Here is a 20263-nt window from a genome sequence, read left to right on the forward strand (position 1 = left end):
AAAGGACTTTGGGGTCAGGAAAGGCAGTGATTGGTCCCTAAGGACCTGACAACTTACAAGATGGCAGAAGACGATACCCGGGCAAAAGATGATGTAACTATGGAGTGCTCAACACAAAGATTGATTTCTGGATTTATGTGATCACCATTCACATTCTTTATTACTGCTTATTAGTACCAAAGAGGTAGAAAATACTTTTAACAACTTATTGTGAGGATTAGATTCTATAATCTGTACATATCATACAAAAGTGGTATTAAGGGCACTTTGTCAATTGGTGAACAGTTTTATGGTACCATAGGTTGTGAATGAATAGGAGTGAACAAGGCTAGATTGGTTTTTAAAATTCAAAGATCTTGAAATCCCTTAAAAATGTGTTTAATGTACAACCTCATAAAACAAAATCGCCGTAATTAGTTATCGAGTGTAAAAATATTCACAAATGTTCAGACTCATACCCATGCAATTGAATCATAGGAAATTTGCCTTTTTTTTTTTTGCTGGTTGATAATGTTTGTTCCAAGAGCACTCCCAGGAGTCCTATCAAGTGCTGCGTGGAGAACAGTGATGCAGATGCCTCTAGAGGAATTCTAGAGTCCGAGGTGATCTAATATTCTAGAGTGACTGCCTTTGTTTTCAGGTACTCACGGAGAGCCTCTTCACCTGGAAGGGATGATATCAGTTAGTGAAGATGTATACTGTCTTACTCTCACATAGGTGCTACGTACTTCTGTATATTAGCTGTGTTTGAAAGAAAAAAAGATAGGGGAAGGCCGGGGCAGAGCAGGAAGAGAAGGCTTCCTCCAGAGCTGCCCCAGGACAGCTTCCTCCTTTCCATCCCTAACTTCAGGCTGTATGGTGATATCTTTAGCAAGTTATAGTCCAGGGCATGAATTCTTTGCTTTTTTTTTTTTTTTTTGGTATTCTGGACCCCTCTGTCTGGGGAAGCCTTCTCAGAATCATGTTTTTAAATGCATAGAATAAAATACAGAAGATTATAAAGGAAATCAATTATACTGAAATAGTTACCCAAATGTTTAAAAAAAAAATTTCAAAGCTCCCAGGTTAAGAACTCTTGGTCTAGGCTGTTTAAGTCAGGGAATCCATGAGATTAGGATCTTAGGATCATTGATTTAGAGCTGGAAGAGGCCTTGGAAGCCACTGAATCCAATTAACCTATGGGAACCAACTATTCCTCTTTTACAGAGGAGAAGTTAAGATCCTCCTTTCTTAGAACTAAGCCTGATTGTACAGGACTCAAAGAATATTAGAGAAGCAAATAAGCTTTGCTAATTCAGGGAATCTTTACTCTACCATGGGTGACAGCAGTGTCCTCAAAACATATTTACATAGTGGCACATTAAGGTTTACAAAGTACTTCAAAAAAAGAAATACATCTCTAGAATAAGGAAAATCTTTCTTTCCCAACCAAATGGAATGTAGAACAAGTGATCTACAGTTGAAATCACAAAAGGCGTTAGGAAAAACAAATGTAAATTATGCTGAAGAATAATCTAATGGTGTCTACTGAAAATCTGTGCTCAGGGAGGAGCGACCAGCCCAGTAAAACATGGATATCTGCTTTAATTGTATCAACATGACTTCAGTTTAATATAAGCTGTTCTTTGTGCAGGGCACACTGGGGAAAATATACCTGTTGCCCAAGGGGTGGTAATGCACTGTTTGAGGTGACTTTGGAACACTGTGACCTGCCAGTCTGATTCACAGTCAGTGACCATTGTGATTCAAAGCACCACATGGCAAACAATATTTACTCCTGGTGCCTGGTCATTGCCCATGGCCAATTCTTTTTTGTTCCACCTTCCCCATGAGGCACAATGCAAATGGCAAAAGGGCAAGCTGAGAGCCAACTTAAAAAATTGATTTCTAGTCTTCCCATCTCTAAAACAGATACAGTCTTCCTCTTAAAGTTCACCTTGGGCTTAAAAAAAATTGTCATTTCAGAGTGCCTGTAATCCTCTGACTTCCAACAGTGCTTCTTCCTAGCTTGGTGCAAAAGCCCTTAGAAAGGACTCTAAATTTTCTCAAAACAGACTTAAGAGTCTTCTATGACAGATTAAGTGAGGGATCAGGAGCACAAATATAGCCTTACCCAAGTCTTTGCCAAAACCAGACTGTTTCACACCACCAAATGGGGCTGCCACATCAGTCTTGTTGTAGGTATTAATGAAGACCGTCCCTGCTTCCAGCTTTTCACTCACATACATAGCTTTGTTTATATCTCTTGTGAAAACCCCTGAAGCCAGGCCATACTCTGTATTATTCGCTTGTTGCAACACTCCATCGATATCCCTGTAAGATTTTTTTTTAAAGATCACTTTTCTTCATTAAATATAATCAACACATATTTGACTTCATCCTCTGAATATTTTCTGCAAACTATTTCATGCAGTATAAACCATGAAATTATTTTATAAATGAAATTTACTACAAAAAAAACCTCATGGTTACAAGGCATAAGAGATAGGGACTGTACCTGAGAGATGAGCAAACACCCTCTGTCAATGCAGGCTGGCACCTGGGCTGCAACTTCCAATCTCAGAGAGCTACACAAGGCATTGAGGGCTTAAGTGACGTGCCAAGGGTTATCTGGAGGTGTTGGAAGTGGGACTTCCACCCAGATCAACTCCCGTGCATTCAAGGTCATTGAAAATCTGGGCCCTGACTTGATAAGACTATCAAGGGTATATATCACTTACTGAAACAGTTTTCTCACAACAGCCCTGTGAGGGAGATTCCCTCTCATTGCCCCTCTCTATGAAACCTCCACTTCAGACAAAATGGCCGATTCATTTTCCATGGAAAATCAGGTCATCTCTGCCTATAAGGACCTAGAGGGGATGAGATGTCTCCATGGAAGAGGAACTGACTGAAGAAGGCAAGGGTCACTTATGGGAAGGTTCATAATGCAAAGGTTCATAGTGGAGGTCACACAGGAGCTGGGTTTTGGAGGAAGGGCAGCACAGAAATGGCAAAGGGCAGATTGAATGCATGAAAAGATCCTAATTGAGTTTGACTGAAATGCAGATAAGATGTGATAAGATGGGAAAGTTCAGCAGGATCCATTTTGTGGAGAGTTTTGAATATCAGATTATGGAGTTTGTATCTTACTCAGTAAGTCATGGGAAGTCCTGAAGGTTTTAGAGCTAGGGGATGGGTTCAGTGGTAGAAAGGAGGGTCTAGAGAGAGAAACACAGTTAGGTGGCATGGCAGATAGAGTGCCAGGCCTGGAATCAGGAAGACTTGAGTTCAACCCCAGCCTCAGATACCTCCTAGCTGGGTGACCCCAGGGGCAAGTCACTTAACCCTGTTTGCCTCTGTTTCCTCATCTGTAAAATGGGCTGGAGAAGGAAATGGCAAACTGCCCCAGTATCTTAGCAGATGGCATCACAAAGAGTCATATGTGACTAAAAAACAACGATAAAGAAACCAAGCAGGACATTAGAAGAGTCCAGAAGAGCAGTGATGAGACCTGACCTAGGCTGGCGGCAGCAGGGGCACAAAGAAGTGTCTGCAGAGGCTGGGCCAGCCAGGGCCGGAAAGCTGGCTGGATGTAGAAGGTAAAGAAGGGAGGACCAGACAGTAACTGTGAGAATGGTGATTCATCAGCGAGGCGGGGGCAGCCTGGTGGGGCGTCCAGTGGACGGTGGGATGCAGTGGCCAGCAAAGCCAGCGAAGGGGAGAGGGAGCAGCCAGAAGACAGAAAAGGCCAGAGTTAGAGCCTTGGGGTGGAGCCACATTCAGGAGCTGGGAGGAGGAAGAGGAGTCGGGCAAGGAGGCAGAAACGGAACCAAGAAGTGGGAAAACCTGGGAATCCAAGGACAATGAGGCCTGAAGAAAGGACCTTGACTTTGGTGATGAGCCATTATTGGCTTGGGGAAGAACAGTAATGGTAGAGTGGTAGGCTGGACACTGGATTACGAGGAGACCGAGGAGTGACTGGTGAGAGAGGAAGTAGGGTGAATAGCAGACTTATTCTTTCTGGGAGTTTGGCAGTAAAGAGAGGGAATGACGAGGAAGGCAGCAAGACCAGGCTAGGGTGTTTGGGGGACTGGGTGAGACCTGAGCTTGTCTGAAAACAGAAGAGAAAAAGCCACCAGAGGAGAGAAGGGATACCTGAAGGATCCAAGGAGACAGGAAGAGCCGGGAGAAGGACCAACATCCTCATAGAGGAGAGCGAAGGAGGAGACTCGGGCAGGTAAAGACAGAGCTTTTGGGGTGTGGAGGAGGAAGAGGGCTGAGGGAGCTCACATCAGACGTTCTTGATCTGTTCAATAAAGTAGGAGGTACGGTTGTCTGATGAAAAAGAGAAGGGGAATGGGAGTGATGTTGGGGTGGAGGTTTAAGAACAGAAAGTCTGGAATCATTGATGTGGTGAAGCTGATGGGGTGATGACGAGTAAACCCTTCCCTGTAGCAGTCAGGGACTGGGGGAGGTCAGAAGGTCTAAGTCTGTGGTTGCCATAGTCATCATGGTCTGATTTCCTCCAGCAGCCCTCAGTAATTCAAGGCCACTGTCATGCTCAATAGTATAAGTCTATGCCATGTGTGAATAATACTGTGGTGAAGAAAAAAAATCAAAATAAAATCCAAATTTAACTGAAAACAGCAAACATACCCATTTTTAAATTTAGAAATAACCATAACAGGCCCAAAAGACTCCTCTTTGGCAATGTACATGTGGTCTTCAACATCTGTAAACACAGTTGGCTCCATAAAAAAGCCTAATCCAGAAAAAGAGATATACGTATATAATTATCAATATGGCCTTAGTAATTCTCAATTTACTTTCTTCCCATTTAAGTATAGTAGGGCTCATAAAAATACATGTCTTGCCTTTTCATTTTTTCAAAAAACCATTTCAATACCATCTCCCAGCTGTAGTCTCACCTAGGAACTTCCCTCAGTGTTTTGGGCCTCCTCACCCTGGAAGATAAATATCTACCCTACAGCTTTCCCTTCCTGCAACTTCCCCCTGCCATGCTGGTCCCCCTTTCCCTTCTCCCACTGGCCCCTCTTAGGGCCGCCATTTTTGGGGAGTGGCCCAGGCTGGCCAACAACCTTCACTCCCTTCCTTGCTGTGCTTCTGACTTTCTGTACTTTACCAAGCCCACTCCCACTTTGGGCTGTCTCCCCTCCTTGAGAGCAGGGACTGTTTTTTTTTTTTGCATCTTTAATTCCTAACCCAGCACCTGGCACCTCTTAAGCGTTTAAGCAATGCCTAGCTGGGTGGCAGTGTCATATTTATGCTTTCTAGTCCATCACAAAGATATTGGGCCAATTCTACCTCCCACAGGCCTTATTTTGGGGAACAGAACTTTATTTTTCCCAGGTAATAAATCTCAAGATGAAATTTCAGAATGCCCCAAATCAGGTTGTAGGGATATTACATGGCAGTTACCAGGTGTTGACAGTCAGGGAGTAGAAAGACCCCTGGATTCAGAAAAGCTAGGCTTGATCTTAATTCTATTACTTATGACCTGAGTGACTTTGGGTCACTCATCCAGTCTGATGCTCAGTTTTCTGATCTGCCGCCGGCCTAGGTCAGGTCTCATCGCTGCTCTTCTGGACTCTTCTAATGTCCTGCTTGGTTTCTTTATCGTTGTTGTTTAGTCACTTTTAGTCACGTCCGACTCTTTGTGATGCCACCTGCTAAGATACTGGGGCAGTTTGCCATTTCCTTCTCCAGTCCATTTTACAGATGAGGAAACAGAGGCAAACAGGGTTAAGTGACTTGCCCCCGGGGTCACCCAGCTAGGAAGTATCTGAGGCTGGGGTTGAACTCAGGTCTTCCTGATTCCAGGCCTGGCACTCTATCTGCCATGCCACCTAACTGTGTTTCTCTCTCTAGACCCTCCTTTCTACCACTGAACCCATCCCCTAGCTCTAAAACCTTCAGGACTTCCCATGACTTACTGAGTAAGATACAAACTCCATAATCTGATATTCAAAGCTCTCCACAAAATGGATCCTGCTGAACTTTCCCATCTTATCACATGAGGAGGTTGGGTTACATGTTTAGAGTCCTTTCCAATTCAAAACCCTCTGTTCTTTATGTTTACGTAGTGTTTTATGGACTCCCGTTCATTGCTTTGAGTCTCAAAACAAGCCTATAGGGTGGGTGGGATAAGTATCATTTTCCACATTTAGAAAAAAGATCATGAAAACTGTATCTCGTAGATATTAGGTGACATGGCCAAGAGATGAGAGAACAGAGCTGAGAAATCAAGTCAAGAATCCACAAAGTTTTTCCTTTCCCTTAAACTATGAGCACCACAATTTCTGGTCCAGGTATGACATGGCTGTGACTGTGTTCATATCCATTTCACATTTAGGGAAAAAATGCTCTAAAAATCTAGACTATAACTAAAGGCAAGGCGGCACAGCAGCTGTTATTACCAGGCCTGGGGACTTGTCTTCCTCCATATACCAAAGTGGCGCCTTCTTTCACCCCCGTTTCACAGTATTGTAGAAGTTTTTCCAAGTGGGCTTTGTGATTCTGGGGGCCATGATCCGTGGATCTGTCCAGGGGGTCGCCGATTTTCATCTTTTTTATTTCTTCTACCTGTGGATCACCCACAGTTAATCAGACACAATTATAATTTATAAAACAAAAGCTGTATTAGTTTCTCTGAACTTCAGATCTTTAAGATTAATAAGCTGCTGTTTTTTACTAACACAGGACACCAACAAAAGTGCATTTCCACAAGGCTACATGGTAGAAGTATTTTTAGGTTTAGCATATACCTCACAATCTGAAATACTAATAATGACAGTTAACATTCATATAGTGCTTACTGTGTGCCAGGCAAATGTGTTAAGCACTTTGTAATTATCTTATCTCATCCTCACAACTCCGGAAGGTAAGTGCTATTGTCACCCCCATTTTACAGATAAGGAAACTGAGGCAAACATGGGTCACCCAGCTAGTAAGTGTCTCAGGCCACATTTGAACTCTGGTTTTCCCAACTCCAGGCCCAGCATCCAATCCTCTATGCTACCTGGCTGCTCCTCTGTCGTCTTTTTTTTTTTTTGAGGGAGAGAAGGCAAGGCAGTTGGGGTTAAGTGACTTGCCCAAGGTCACACAGCTAGTAAATGAGTGAAGTGTCTGAGGTCAGATTTGAACTCAGGTCCTCCTGACTCCAGAGCCGGTACCCTACTCACTGCTCCACCTAGCTGCCCACCCTCTGCCTTCTATGTGACACATGGTTGATATCATCATGGCCTTCAGTGAGTCACATTGTACTAACAGTGTGAAAAGCCTTGACCACTAAGCCTATCTCATTGCATGTAGGATAAGGGTGTTGGACTGAGAGGAATTTTAAGATCTCTTTAAGGTTCTTAATTTCTGGTTCTCAAAAAAATATTTTCCAATTGCTCCCTCATATTTCAGAACCACTTATGTTACTGACCTGAAGTATCTGGTTTAAAAAAAATATACAAGTATAAGATAAGGGAAATATAGCTGAATAATAATAGTTCATGGGAAAAGGGACACAGGAGTTGTAGCAGATGACAAGCTCAAATGCGACTCAAAGATGTGGCTGCCAAACAAAACAAACTCCGGTATGATTGCAGGCGTAACATTAGAAATCTGCTATCTGGAAGGAGGGATGCGGCGGTTCAGCTGTACTCTATCTTCGTTAGGCCACAGCTTGAATTTTTTTTTTAAATCTGGGTACCATATTTTAAAGATGTCATTATAAACTGGAGTGCATCCAGAGAAGGGTGACTAGTATGTTAAAAGAACTCCAAACCATGCAATGCCAAAAATGGTTGATAGATCTGGGGATGGGGCAGCTAGGTGGTGCCACAGCGGATAGAGTACCTGGCTTGGAGTCAGTTCAAATCTAGCCTCAGACACTTCCTAGATCTGGAGATGTTTAGCCAGGGTTAGTGACATTTCTGTTGAATTCAGAGAACATTTAGAATGTCTTACCACTCGTTTCACAAATTCATCATGAATGGATTCTTCTACAAATAAACGGCCTGCTGCAATACAATTCTCTCCCTTGTTGAAAAACACAGCTCCCATGCCCTTTGAAAAAAGAAAAGAAAGGCCTTTTTAAAACGAAGGATGTTATCCTTGAGGCTATATGTGGGTATCTTCTAAGTATTTCTCTGCTTACACCACAGCTATTGGGTTAGCTATTAATTAGATTGGGGCCTGGAAACTACATTAGGCTATTTATTCATGCCCTGACATGAGTTATATTTAGTTATATTTTTCCCTTCCTTACGTTTCCCCTTTTGCTCATTAGCACTTCTAATATTGTTTTTGATAACTATAAATTCAAATAACCATTTATTAAAGTTTGGAGAGGCTGAGTTTTGCATTCACAGAGGACCTCATATGAATGAAATATGAATCCTTGAAATATTAAGATGCACAGTGAAACAAATTATGTAAATGGCTTGGTGCCTTTTAAGCCTTGTGAGTGTAGGAAGAAAAACTGAGGAGAATTCTGATCTCAAGTTGAAATCATTAATATGCTTAAGATAAAAGTTGCCCAGAATGGCAAGATTTTCAAATATGGCGGAACTCAAGGCCTCACCTAGGTGTTAAAATCCATTTTCCAGTATGCTTCCTCCAGGAAGTCTTCCAAGATTAAATAAAAACAAAACATTTGATTCCTTGACCTTTTGTGTGCTGATACCAAACTCCTTCTGGCTTCTCTGCTGCCTATGCTGTCTGCTTTGGATTGTGAACGACTTGAGGGCAGGCATGACTTTTTGGAGGAATACTGTACATTCTTGCCTCCAAATCCATTTGAATTTTAGATTTCTGATGGTCAGTAAAGACCATACAACACTGGAACCTTCTTAATTCAGAGTTACATTTCCAATATTGATCTCATGTTCACATATCACAAGTAATTCTGAGAATGGCTGTTTATTGAATGCACTGGGATGGGACTCCATTAAAAACACTTCCCTGTGAGCAGTGTGCGACAAGGTGACAAACTTCTCTCCCTTCTCTGATACTGTTCCTGCTTCTCAGAGAGTCCCTTGAGTATACAGTTGTGAAGCCCAGGAGTGAGTAGAGATGTACCAGCAAGGATTATGAGTTGGTACACACACCTATCAACAATGTGTATAAATTACATATTTTTGGACCTACTGCATTACTGGCCCCAGTTAAATCAACCTGCAACCTCCTTCAACTGTTAAGACTTCCCTAATCTGGGAATATTGGCCAGTCAAGACACCAAGGCAGGGATGGATTAGCATATTGGCCTGATTTAGTCAAAAGGTTACTCAGGGCTGGAATAGCAGACAATTGCCCAGAGCCTCCCAGGGCTAAGAGGGCTAGTTCAGAATCTGTGCTTCAGACACTCAAGCTTTAACTCACCAAGCCTATTTCTACAAAGGCACAGAACACACCTTAGTAATTCAATATAATGCCTTCTCCCCAGGAAAGCAATATTCACCACGCCTCTAGATAAATGCTGCCCAGGGGTAAATTAAATATTGTACTGATTGCTTCCAAATGCCACTGCTGCACAGACTTACATACAAGTTTAACAAGGATAAACTACATCCTCGGATTGGAAAATCAAATTTTGAAATCTCCCAAGAATGAACTTTTTAAAATAGTCTTTTACTCCCACCCAGTAGAAAGTCCATGTCATGTTAAGACCTTGAAATGTAATTAATGACAAGGCAGATTAGACAGCAGGTTGATTAGGATTGCTCCCCTCTTACCATTCTCACAGCTTTGTCAAGTTCACAGTCATTGAATATGATCAGCGGCGATTTACCACCAAGTTCAAGGGAAACTTTCTTCAAGTTACTCGCGGCACAGCTTTGGGAAAAGATGGGAAAAATGAACACTTTCATTCTAATCAGATCCTTCTTCCTTCTTCCATCTCATCCCTTAGCTTAGTTGTTGGGGGAAATGGTAACTACCTGATAGCTAAAGCTTGCGGACAACTGGTGTGACAAAGGCCACGTACATTGGCACAGACCCAAAAGCTTCATTCCAGAGACCCTGGAAACTTTCAGTCCAAAGCTTTGGCCTCTCATTTTTTAGCCCTGAACCATACTTTCCAATGCCTCTTCTCCATCCTTCTCTGGGTCCACCTTTGCACTGAAGTCACTGAGTATGAAGGTGTATTGAGGGGCTGAGTCATAGCCCCTACACTGAAAGCCACAGGAAGGTGGGACTGGTTCTGTTCTTCAGCCCTCCCTTTTGGAGAGCTTATTAAAAAACAGCCCAGGGAGATGTGGCTAACCTGATCCAGCTGATGATGGAAAGGGAAATGGACCTCCTCTCTGAACTAAAAGATTCAGTGGGAAATGCTGAGAAGTGGGAAGCACATAGGACATAAATGATTATGGGTTGACTCTGGAATAGACAACAGACTTGTTTGAGTGGTCTAAGAAAAGGGTTTTTCCAGTAGCCCTGTATAGACAGAATTTGTGTGGAGAGTGGTACTCTGGGTCTTAGTTGTGGAATAAAAAAAGGATTTAATAGACCAGAGGCACCCTGGGCACCCAGTACATGAAAGCGCTGTGTAGCACTGTCAGATGGGCATCTGGCAGCTGAGAAGGTTGCCAGTGAGGCTCTCCATCCCTCCTGCCCCCATCCAAGCTACACGAGCCGAAGGGATGAGTTTAATACTCTCTGAAGACACGACAACATTCCTGCTAGTCGGGCAGCCCACCTCTTCATGATCTGTTTGCCAATTGCTGTGGAACCGGTGAAGCCAAGTTTGCGAATATCTGGGTGTTCGGATAGGTGCTGTCCAGCTAAGCCACCTGCAGGATGAGGAACAAAACCTAAATTATAAAATCATTCTTAAATTCCAATTAAGGTAAAGGGAGATCTGAATGAAATCACAATTTAAATTAAAATTTAAATACATTTAAATATGGTAAACTTGAACTAATAATTTTTTTTTCTACAAGGCAAAAAATAAAGGGAGGAGAACTTACTTAGAACCTAGTTGCCTGAAATGACAAACTTTTTGTTTGCTATGGAACCTTATTGTAATTCTTCTGGACTATTCTACCCCCAAAAGTATTTCTGAATGGGGTGTTATTTTCTTTTCCATTTTGCATTTAGATCAAATTCCTGCCTCTAATCTCAGGGCTGAGCAGGTCCAGAGAATGGTGAGCAGGCTGGTGAGGGGCCTGGAGACCTAGGAATTCATCTATTAAAGTGTTGTCTTGTCGTTCGTCCTTTGTTCTTGAAGAGTACTGATGACATCGAGAGTGATGTTTTGACTTGCATGTGAATTGGATTTAAGTGAGGCAGAGTTGCACAAAGTCATTAGCCTCATTCTCTCCTCCAGAGTCATTAAAGTCCAGTGGCAAGACAAGTCAGGAAAACTGGCCACAGCCCAGGACATAGTGATGGTGGCCTTTGTAGTGTACAGCACGTTGTAGTGCCCAAGAGAGCCGGGAAGATCTGAATTCAGGCCTTGCCTTTGCTTCATATTAGCTCCGTAACCCAAGGAAACTCCCTCATCCTCTCCTGACCCCCAGCATCTCCATAAAGGACAGCTTTGGAAGATGCTGTCCTGCATAGGGAGAGGGAGGAGGTTTTTTTACCCAGTTCCTTATACAAGTGAAATTCTGGGTCCAATCCCTATCCCTAGCCCCTGTGAATTTGCTTTCAGTCATTTGAGACAGTGTCTGACTTCATGACCCCATGAGCCATAGGGTTTTCTTGGCAAATTCACTGGAGTAGTTTGCCTTGATCCACTGGGGAATGAAATGACAAACAGGTTAAGGGACTTGCCCAGGGTCACACAGCTAGTATCTGAGGCCAGATTTGAACTGGGGTCTTCCTGACTCCAGAGCCAGCACTCTCTCTACCGAGCCTAGCTGCCCCCATGACTATCCCCTGTGAATACATGCTGTATCTTGAATGAATAATCTCCATTCCATGGTGGTTATTTTGAACTCTAACCTCTAAATTAAACTACATGCAGATGCTGTCTTTCCTGCTTTTTGCTTTTACAAAAATACAGACTTCTAGAAACAACTTGCCTTGGAACAAAGGACATGATCTTAATGTTGAGTTTGTCACCAACTACTCAGCAGTTCATAATCAGTTACTATTTAATGACCAAAATGACAGGTACTGCTGTGCAGAGTAAATAAGCCCCATTGGCTGTTTGTTGCTTTAGAGAAAAAAAAAACAAACTATTTCTCTCTGGAAAAGGAAAGAGCATTTGCTTTCCCATGGGGTGTGAGTTCTTCAGCTTCTTGGCCATGGAAGTCCTCAGGGCACAAGGGTTCACCTTTACTCCCCTCTTGTTAGTAGAAGAATGAGGGGAGCAGTGGTAGTAGTGGACTTGGGTTCTGGAGAAGACCCAGAGCAGTCAGCACATTGGATCTGTGCAGGTTGCATTAGAATGAACCAGATCAGAGCTTCACTGCCCTGTTCCTGTGTGACTCTGTGAAGAGACTGGCCGGGAAAAGTCACAGGGAGAAGTGAGACAATCACCATCAGTTTTATAGTGAAAGTGGTCATCGAAGTCTTAACATTAAGGGAGGTATGTTCATCATGCTACAAACTGAAGGAATTTTCTTGTCTTGGTGGTCCTCACTTAGGTTTGAAGCATTCTGGGTATGAACTCTGCACTGGTTAAAAAAAAAATCTAAAACAAAATGTTTAACAACCAGCTCTCCAGGGGAAAAAAGTACCCTTGATGACACACTTTTAAGTTTAATTTGCATTATTAACATTTCCTCCATCACTTTCTTAAAGCTAGACAATCAACAAAACTATATATCAACCCTCAGGCTGTAGCTGCTAATTTCTGAGGTGTAAATGCTCGCACTGAAAATTTAACAACCAGCTCTCCCAGGCAGAGCTTCCCTCCTTCCCCTTGTTCTGAGGCATTTCTGTAGGTGTTAATGAGTAAACTGTGCTTTGTATCTAAGTGTTGTGGTGTTAATTTCTTTGGCTTCTCTTATCACCTACTGTTAAAGCAACACTGAGCACTCCCACAGCAATGGGGCCCTTCTCCAGCTCAACATTCCTACTTGGAGTTGCATCGCAGGGTTACAGGAGGAACCCAAAGACTCTGCTGGCCCCGTCCCATTCCTTATGGCAAAACAACTTGGGAAAGTGGGTTTTACCTGAGCCAGGAATGATATTGACCACTCCCTTCGGAAAGCCAGCCTTGGCGGAGAGCTCTGCAAACTTTAAGGCCGTCAGAGGTGTAACCTAAAGGAAACAAGTCCAGTTAGGGTGAGGCTGCTTCCTCCAGTTAATATTTGTCTGGGGGCAAGGCACCTGGCCTGGAGGCAGAAGGACCCTAAAAGGTCAGCGGCTCGGACTGATTGATCTTAGTGAGAAAAGGGAGGAGAAAAGACCCGTTTAATGGCATGAAGGCAACAGTAAGAGCAGGTTGGTCACCTCTACACAGCAGTTTAACGCTTATTTAAAAAAAAAAAAAAGAAAACAACACTGTCCATCACAAACTGGTAGGGTGCTAGTCCAGTCCAAGGATTATCACCCCTGCTTTGCAGATTAGGAGACAGGTTGAGAGGTCAAAAAGACATTAAGATTCAAAGCCAAGAAATGGAGTTGGGGCACACCTTCCAACCCAGCATTTCTCCTACTATAATAAGAGTTGATGATAATGACGATGATAATAAAATGTATATATTGCTTTAAGCTTTGCAAAGTCCCTGACAGATATTGTCTCATTTTATCCTCAGGACAACCCTGGGAGGAGGTATGTTAGCACATCATTATCACCATTTTACAGATACGTGACTTGCCCAGGGTCACGCAGTCAGTAGCTGTCAAGAGGACTTGAACTCAAGTTTTTCTGGGCTCCAAAGCCAGCTCTCTATCTACTAAGCCAGAGGTTCTCAAAGTTTGGTCTAAGGACTCCCAGGAATCAATCTAAGCAATCAATCCTGCAAGGTCAGAACTATTTTCATAGTAGTACTCTCCCCTTATAGGGAAACTGTGACACACTAGGTGCTTAATAAATGTCCACTGATTGACTGAACTAACTTGTCATTATGAGTGTGAGCATGAGTGGGTGCTTTATAAAAGGAAGAGGCACAGATTTGAGAGACCCTGGGGTACTTGGGTATGCAGAATCTTGTCTTCAAGACTCAGCAGTCTGAGTGATTAGCTGAGATGCTTGTTCACACAAAGAAAACTATAAGACTGAGGGCCTGGAGTCAGGAAGACCTGAGTTCAAATGTGACACTTACTAGCTGTGTGATCCTGGGCAAGTCACTTAACCCTGTTTGCCTCAGTTTCCTCAACTGGAAAATGGGGATAATAACAGCACCTGCCTCCCCGGGCTGCGGTGAGGATCCAGTGAGATGGTAACTGTACAGCACTTGGCCTAAAGTGGGCACTATATAAACGTTAGCTAGTATTATTCAGAGATAACCACTGGAAGGATTTTAGATGAGCTAGCTAAACTAGGAAAAACTAAATGGAAGCAGAATGTCTGTTGCTTAGAGGACCATAAAGAGGTGAATGGCCAACGTATATAGGCTAATGGATGAGCTCTATCCCAGTCACTGCAAAAGGACACGGAGCTGGGCCAACTGAACCTGAGGAGGAAGGTGGCCTTGGGGAAATGGCAACGCTCTTTTAATGGCTCCTAGTTTCTCTCTAAAAAAAAGTTCATCTTTTTAATACCAGTATTATTATTTTTAAAAAACATATTTTATTTCCCCCTCCAACTACAGCAATTTTGAAACATTTGGTTTCTTTTAGTTTTGAGCTCCGTTCTATCCCTCCCTCCCTTTCTCCTTCCCTGAGACGGTAAGCAATCACATAGATTAAAGTAGTATTATTTTAAATTCCTTTCTCAATAGTAAAAATCTATTTCTTTTTCTCCCTCTTCCCCACCATTGTAAAAAATAAAGTGGTGAGGGAACTACCCTTGTAACAAACACGGACAATCAAGCAAAGCAAATCCCAGCATTGGCCATGTCCCCAAAATGTACATCTCCTTCTGCTCCCTGAAGCTGCGGAGGTGAGGCAGACAGGAGGGCTTGAGGTGGATAGAGCAGGTGGGATGCAGGACAGGAGAGATGGGGTAAGATGCAGGGTGTGGCCAGCCACAAAAGTGATCCAAGAAGACTCAGCATGGAAGCCCCCACCGTGGGCTTAGCTTACCTGTATGCTTTCACAAAGCAGCCCCAACTAACCTGACATTCCAGAACAGCTCTTCCCCTCCCCTCTCCTGTTCTCTGTGCTCATCTGTACAATAAAGGCACCCCCCAACTACCTGACATCTCGGCAGACATTTCGGAGCTCCGCTTGCTCCCTGCTTTCTCTCCCCCCCTCCCCCCCATTCCATTAAACCAGACCTTGTAACCTGGCCAATCGACTTCACCTCCTATGGGAAGCAGGGTCATGGGCTGGCGGGCTACGCCCTGCTTCCCACGTGGAGAGAGTCCACTGGGGCTCTGCCTCAAGGGGAGCAGCACCCCAATAAGTGCCCTTCTTTAGGTTGGAGACTAGCTGGGTGAATTCTTTCAGGACAACAGAACCTACACCATCTATTGCACATCATTTCAGGTGGCACCCTAACCTTATCAAGTCCACCTCTGTCAAGAGGTGGGTAACAGGATCCCTCACTGTAATACCCATGTTACCCACAGGGTTGTCATATGACTGGGAGTGATGTAACACTGCCATCTGAAGCAGCCTGAAGCAGCCCTTCCACTCAACCCTGAGCCCTCATCAGTGTGAGCCCCCGTTATCGAGCTCCTGTTGGACCAGCACATGATACCTTCAGCTGTTTGGCCTCCTTTCACCACAAGATTAGCACTGCTGGCAAATTTACTAATATATTTTGTGAAAGTGGGGAGAGAGGAACAAGAGAGATTGAATAAGAGGAGGGGAACGAGGGAGAAGAAGAGAGGGGGGGGAAAGGGAGAGAAGGAGAGGGGGGTAGGAGGGAGAGGGGAAAAGAGGGAGGGGGGAGAGGAGAAGAGGGAAGAGAGGAAGGGAGAGAAGGGAAGGAAAGAGGGGGAGAGAGGAAGAGGGGAAGAGGGGAAGGGGGGAGAGGGAGAGAAGGAGAGAGAGGGAACGGGGGAAGGAGGAAGAGAGGGAGGGAGAGGGGCAGAGGGAAAGGGAAATTCACATAAATAGGGATCCTAAAACAAATTCCTTAAAAGAATGGTATGGCTGTCACTGGAGGGAAGGGTAAAGAGCTGACACCATCCTGGACCATATGATGCACTTATCTGAAGACCATCCTAGCTAAATATGGAGAGAACCACACCAAAAGGTTGGCACCAAATGGCATTTTTTTGTCTAGAGAAACTCGTTGGCTCCATCTCCTAAAGTGGGAAGGGACTATAACTGTTCCATGACCTCGCTGCTTCTCTCAATCACAGAAGTATGAACCAACATATCTGCTGAACCATGGCCTTTTCTAGTTTACCAGTGCTGGCTTGAGCACCAAGGTGTTGCCTGCCGCCAGACATGCTGCGCTCTTCCATGCCAGCATCATTAGGGGATAATTCCAGGGAATGATAATTGCACAGACTCTAGAGAGGGGAAAAAAACAAAACATTCAATCACTCAGGATCAGCTCTAATTGGACAGACCATGTATACAAGTCACAGAAGAAGCCTCCTCTCACCCTAGAGGTTCTCTCTTGGTGAAGGTCAGATTACGGTTTGGGCGGGCTTGGTTAATTGGGATTGTAGAACCCTAAAAAAATAAAAAAAAGGAGATTTGATACTAATGCAAGGACATGAATTCCACTTTCTAGAAAAGTCCACCTATACCCCTCCCATCTGCTTACTGCCATGAGGTGGTTAATTTCTACTTCCTGATGATCACAATGGACAAGAGCAATAAAAGTAGGGATCATCATCTTCTGACCTCAGCCGGCCTCGCCAATGAGGTACCCTAAAAAGCTCCTGCTGCCCACCGTGAAGCACCGGGCTGATAACAACCACCACCACCATGCCCAGACACTCAGGGGTGCATTTCTGGAAGGACCCGGATGCCAAGACAAAGGAATCTTAGCTTGCCTGGATTTTGTCACACCAGCCCGCAAAGTACCGGAACGTCTGCACAGACATGCCGACGTGGGTCTTCAGAGCCAAGGTGTACACAGCCCCCGAGTCAATGCTCTCGATGGTTGCCAGCTCTTCCTGATTTTCTTCCATCAAGTCTGCAAGTCTGTAAGACATGGAGCCGGGAACAAAGTGGGGCTGAGAAACAAGTCAACACGTCCACTCATCAGATACATGCAAGAGAGTGCACACAGGCGCACACACACACACATGCACTCACAGTTTACAGAGTAACAGCTATTGAGATGGCTCTGTATGATACTTGGATTAGCACAAACCTACCAATTATATAAAATTGAATTGTAAAAGTGAACTTGCCTGTGACCGTATAGAAAGTTTATACCAACACCACAGGCAAGCCAGTGACAATTTATTCTTTCGAGTACAAACAGGAATAAGTATTCCACTGAGGAAAATGATACCGTGGCATTTATTATGAAACCCATTTATCACATCAGAATGGAATGGGCTTCTAGGTCTCAGGCCGGTTTCCTTTGACCATTTTGGTTCAAATATAGGATATTTCTTCCCTCAGAGTTTCTTTGTGCAAAACCCGACTTCTGCCTACACTCCCACTCTTGGTAAAGAAATCACAATAAAAGTAATTAGGTAAAGAGAAGCACCATAACAAGTTAATATAATATCTTCAAAAGGGCATCGTGGTCTACTGGAAACTGTTTGAATAGCAACCCTCACTTCCCTCCTCCCTAGGACTCAGTTTCCTTATCTGTAAGATGGGGGAGTGCACCAGAAGACATCCGGCCTCTGGGATCCCTCCCAGCCCCAGATCTGTGTTTCTGAGAGTGAAGGAGTAACTGCAGCCGTTAGACCTGGGTTCTAATCATGACTCAGAAGTTTACTCCCTAAGGTTTGTGACATCGGGGGCAAGTCATGACTTGAGCTCTTCTATAAAATGCGGATAATGATATTTATGCTGCCCACCTCACCGGAATGTTGTGAGGATAATGTTTTGTAAAGGGCAAGCTGCTAACTGTAATGTGGGTCATTGTTTTAATGGAAGGGAGTGACCAGGGACTATTTTTTTGGCTTTCTTTGTATTCCCAGAACTTAGTACAGGGCCTGGCACACAGCGGGTGCTTAATAAATGCTTGTTGACTGTTCATTTTAATAAAATTATTCTTCAGTATGTACCTGATTTTTCCCTTTCAATAGATCTTCCTGTAGCACATTCTCAGGGTAACCCACGTTCAGACAAACATGATAAGGTTGAATTGAACACAGGTGTGTTGGGTTAGCCTTAGGCAAACCTGGGAAGGCAGCCAAGTGTGTCTTTGGTGTCCCCATCCACCACTACTTCCCCCTCTTCTGTCTGCTGGGGCCCCTAGCCCCAACCCTAACCAGAGCTGGGATGGGGGGAGGAGAAGGAAAGTTGCTGTGCTCTGGTGAAATCTGACTGGGGACGGGCACTTAGCTTCAGGATGGATGAACTGATACATGAACCCTCCTGTTTTTCTGTGGCATATGTAGGGCACATTCCTTGCTGCCCACCTCCCTCTTCATTCCCAGACTTCATCTCCCACCTGAGGCACATTGTGTGATACAGACCTAAAGAGAAATGCAGATAATAGGGAGAAATGCTCTGGAGGGATTTAAAAGAAAAAAAACTCAGCTAATACCCCAAAGGCAGAGAACAGGTATTTAGTTTTTTGTCGCTGTTTTTTTTTTTTTTAAACACACCTGTACATTAATCTCCCTCTGTCTCTGGCGTTCATTCTTCCCCATTCACCATTTTCAAAGGCATCTTTAGCTGCCGCTACTGCTTTGTCAACATCAGCCACTGAAGCGTAAGATACTTTACATATGGTCTATTTCAAGACAATGAAAGCAGATTCGTTTTTAAGAGAAGTTATCAAATTATTACAGTCAAAAGGTTGGATATTTTGAATACTTCCAGAGTCTACAAGAGTGCCTTGTAAAAGTCTAACAGTCATTTTAAATATGCTTATTTATTTAGTAACAGTATTCATTTATGTTAACAGCATGTATTTTATTACTAACATTGGATAAAAGCCAACTCATTTTCTAATCCCAACACTCAGGAAAAGCAGCAATAGTTTCAGCAAAACTCAGCAATTCTAAACATGAAGACCCCCAATGGTATAGTCACTTCTCCCTTTACACCATATCGGAACAGGAACATGGTGGGAGGGCACTCTGGTTCTGCAGGGGAAGTGGATACTTCTTTGGGTGATCAGGACTTGTGTCCTGCAGGCCTGGGGGGCAGCCTTTCTCAGATGCTCGGAGGGGCCCTGTGGGCTGTGGACAGAACCCTGGACTGGGAGTTAGGGACAGGCTCTGATGCTGCTTTGGCTGCTTGCAGTGTGCCCTTATCTACTCTCCATGAGCTTCAGTGTTGCTTCTCTGTAAATGAGGAACCATGTGATCTCCACCTCGGAAACCACTGCTCTTCCTCGTTTGCTTTTGCTGCTGAGAGCACTTCCTCCTTTTTGGTCTCCCAGGTTCACAACATCATAGACATTCCCAGCTCTTCCCTCCACCCCAACACCCATGTCTAGATGGCTGACCCTTGTCATGCTACATTTAGAACATGTGGATTGGTGCCCTTCTCTCCCCTCAGTCACCACCTAGTTCAGACCCTATTACTTCTTGCCAAGACCCCACCTGGTCCTGCTGGCCTCCAATCTCTCCCCAATCCAATCTAACCTTCACATGGCGGCCAAAGTGATCTTCCTACAGGACAGAGATGACCCTTCTCACCTCACGCCGGTCTCCTCATCTCTGTCTCCCCACTCCTGTCCATCCCCAGGCTAGGCTGCCAAAATGACCTTCCTAAAGCTCAGATCTATGACGACACACTGCATCGGCTCTGGAGGACTCCCAGGATCAAGTACAAAAGCCTCTGTCTGGCTTTTAAGGCCCTTCCAACCTTCCCAATCTTCTCCCCTCCATTCCACCTTCCAGTGACATGGTGTCCTTGCTGCTCCTTACACGTGATGCTTGCGCATTTTTCCTGGCTGTGGCCCCCGCCTGGAATGCTCTTCCTCCTCATCTCTGTCACCACTAAAGGCCTCCCTTCCACAAGAAGCCTTCCCCAATCCCCTTCAGTCTTAGTAACCTCCCTGTGATCACCTCCAGTTTGTCCTGTGCATATCTCTTTTGTGCATTGTGGTATGATGTGATCTCCTCTATTAGACTGTGAAGTCCTTGGGAGCAAGGACTCTTTTTCTCCT

General features: G+C 44.2%; 1 protein-coding gene across 1 annotated transcript in view; it reads right to left on the reverse strand.

Moving 5' to 3' along the window:
* Positions 1 to 412: 412 nt before the first annotated feature.
* The window catches only part of ALDH1L2 (aldehyde dehydrogenase 1 family member L2), a 59749-nt gene continuing 39898 nt past the window's right edge, over positions 413 to 20263 (reverse strand). The window contains exons 13-24 of the mRNA XM_036760803.1: positions 18750 to 18877; positions 17007 to 17157; positions 16610 to 16680; positions 16409 to 16514; positions 13116 to 13203; positions 10688 to 10781; positions 9726 to 9825; positions 7960 to 8058; positions 6420 to 6585; positions 4639 to 4744; positions 2114 to 2313; positions 413 to 663 (exon numbers count right to left, since the gene is read on the reverse strand). Of these exons, the coding sequence (XP_036616698.1) occupies positions 608 to 663; positions 2114 to 2313; positions 4639 to 4744; positions 6420 to 6585; positions 7960 to 8058; positions 9726 to 9825; positions 10688 to 10781; positions 13116 to 13203; positions 16409 to 16514; positions 16610 to 16680; positions 17007 to 17157; positions 18750 to 18877 (1365 nt within the window). The 3' untranslated portion in view covers positions 413 to 607. The remainder of the gene's footprint in view (positions 664 to 2113; positions 2314 to 4638; positions 4745 to 6419; positions 6586 to 7959; positions 8059 to 9725; positions 9826 to 10687; positions 10782 to 13115; positions 13204 to 16408; positions 16515 to 16609; positions 16681 to 17006; positions 17158 to 18749; positions 18878 to 20263) is intronic.

Source organism: Trichosurus vulpecula, chromosome 5 (genome assembly GCF_011100635.1).
Source record: "Trichosurus vulpecula isolate mTriVul1 chromosome 5, mTriVul1.pri, whole genome shotgun sequence".
Lineage (NCBI taxonomy): Eukaryota > Metazoa > Chordata > Mammalia > Diprotodontia > Phalangeridae > Trichosurus > Trichosurus vulpecula.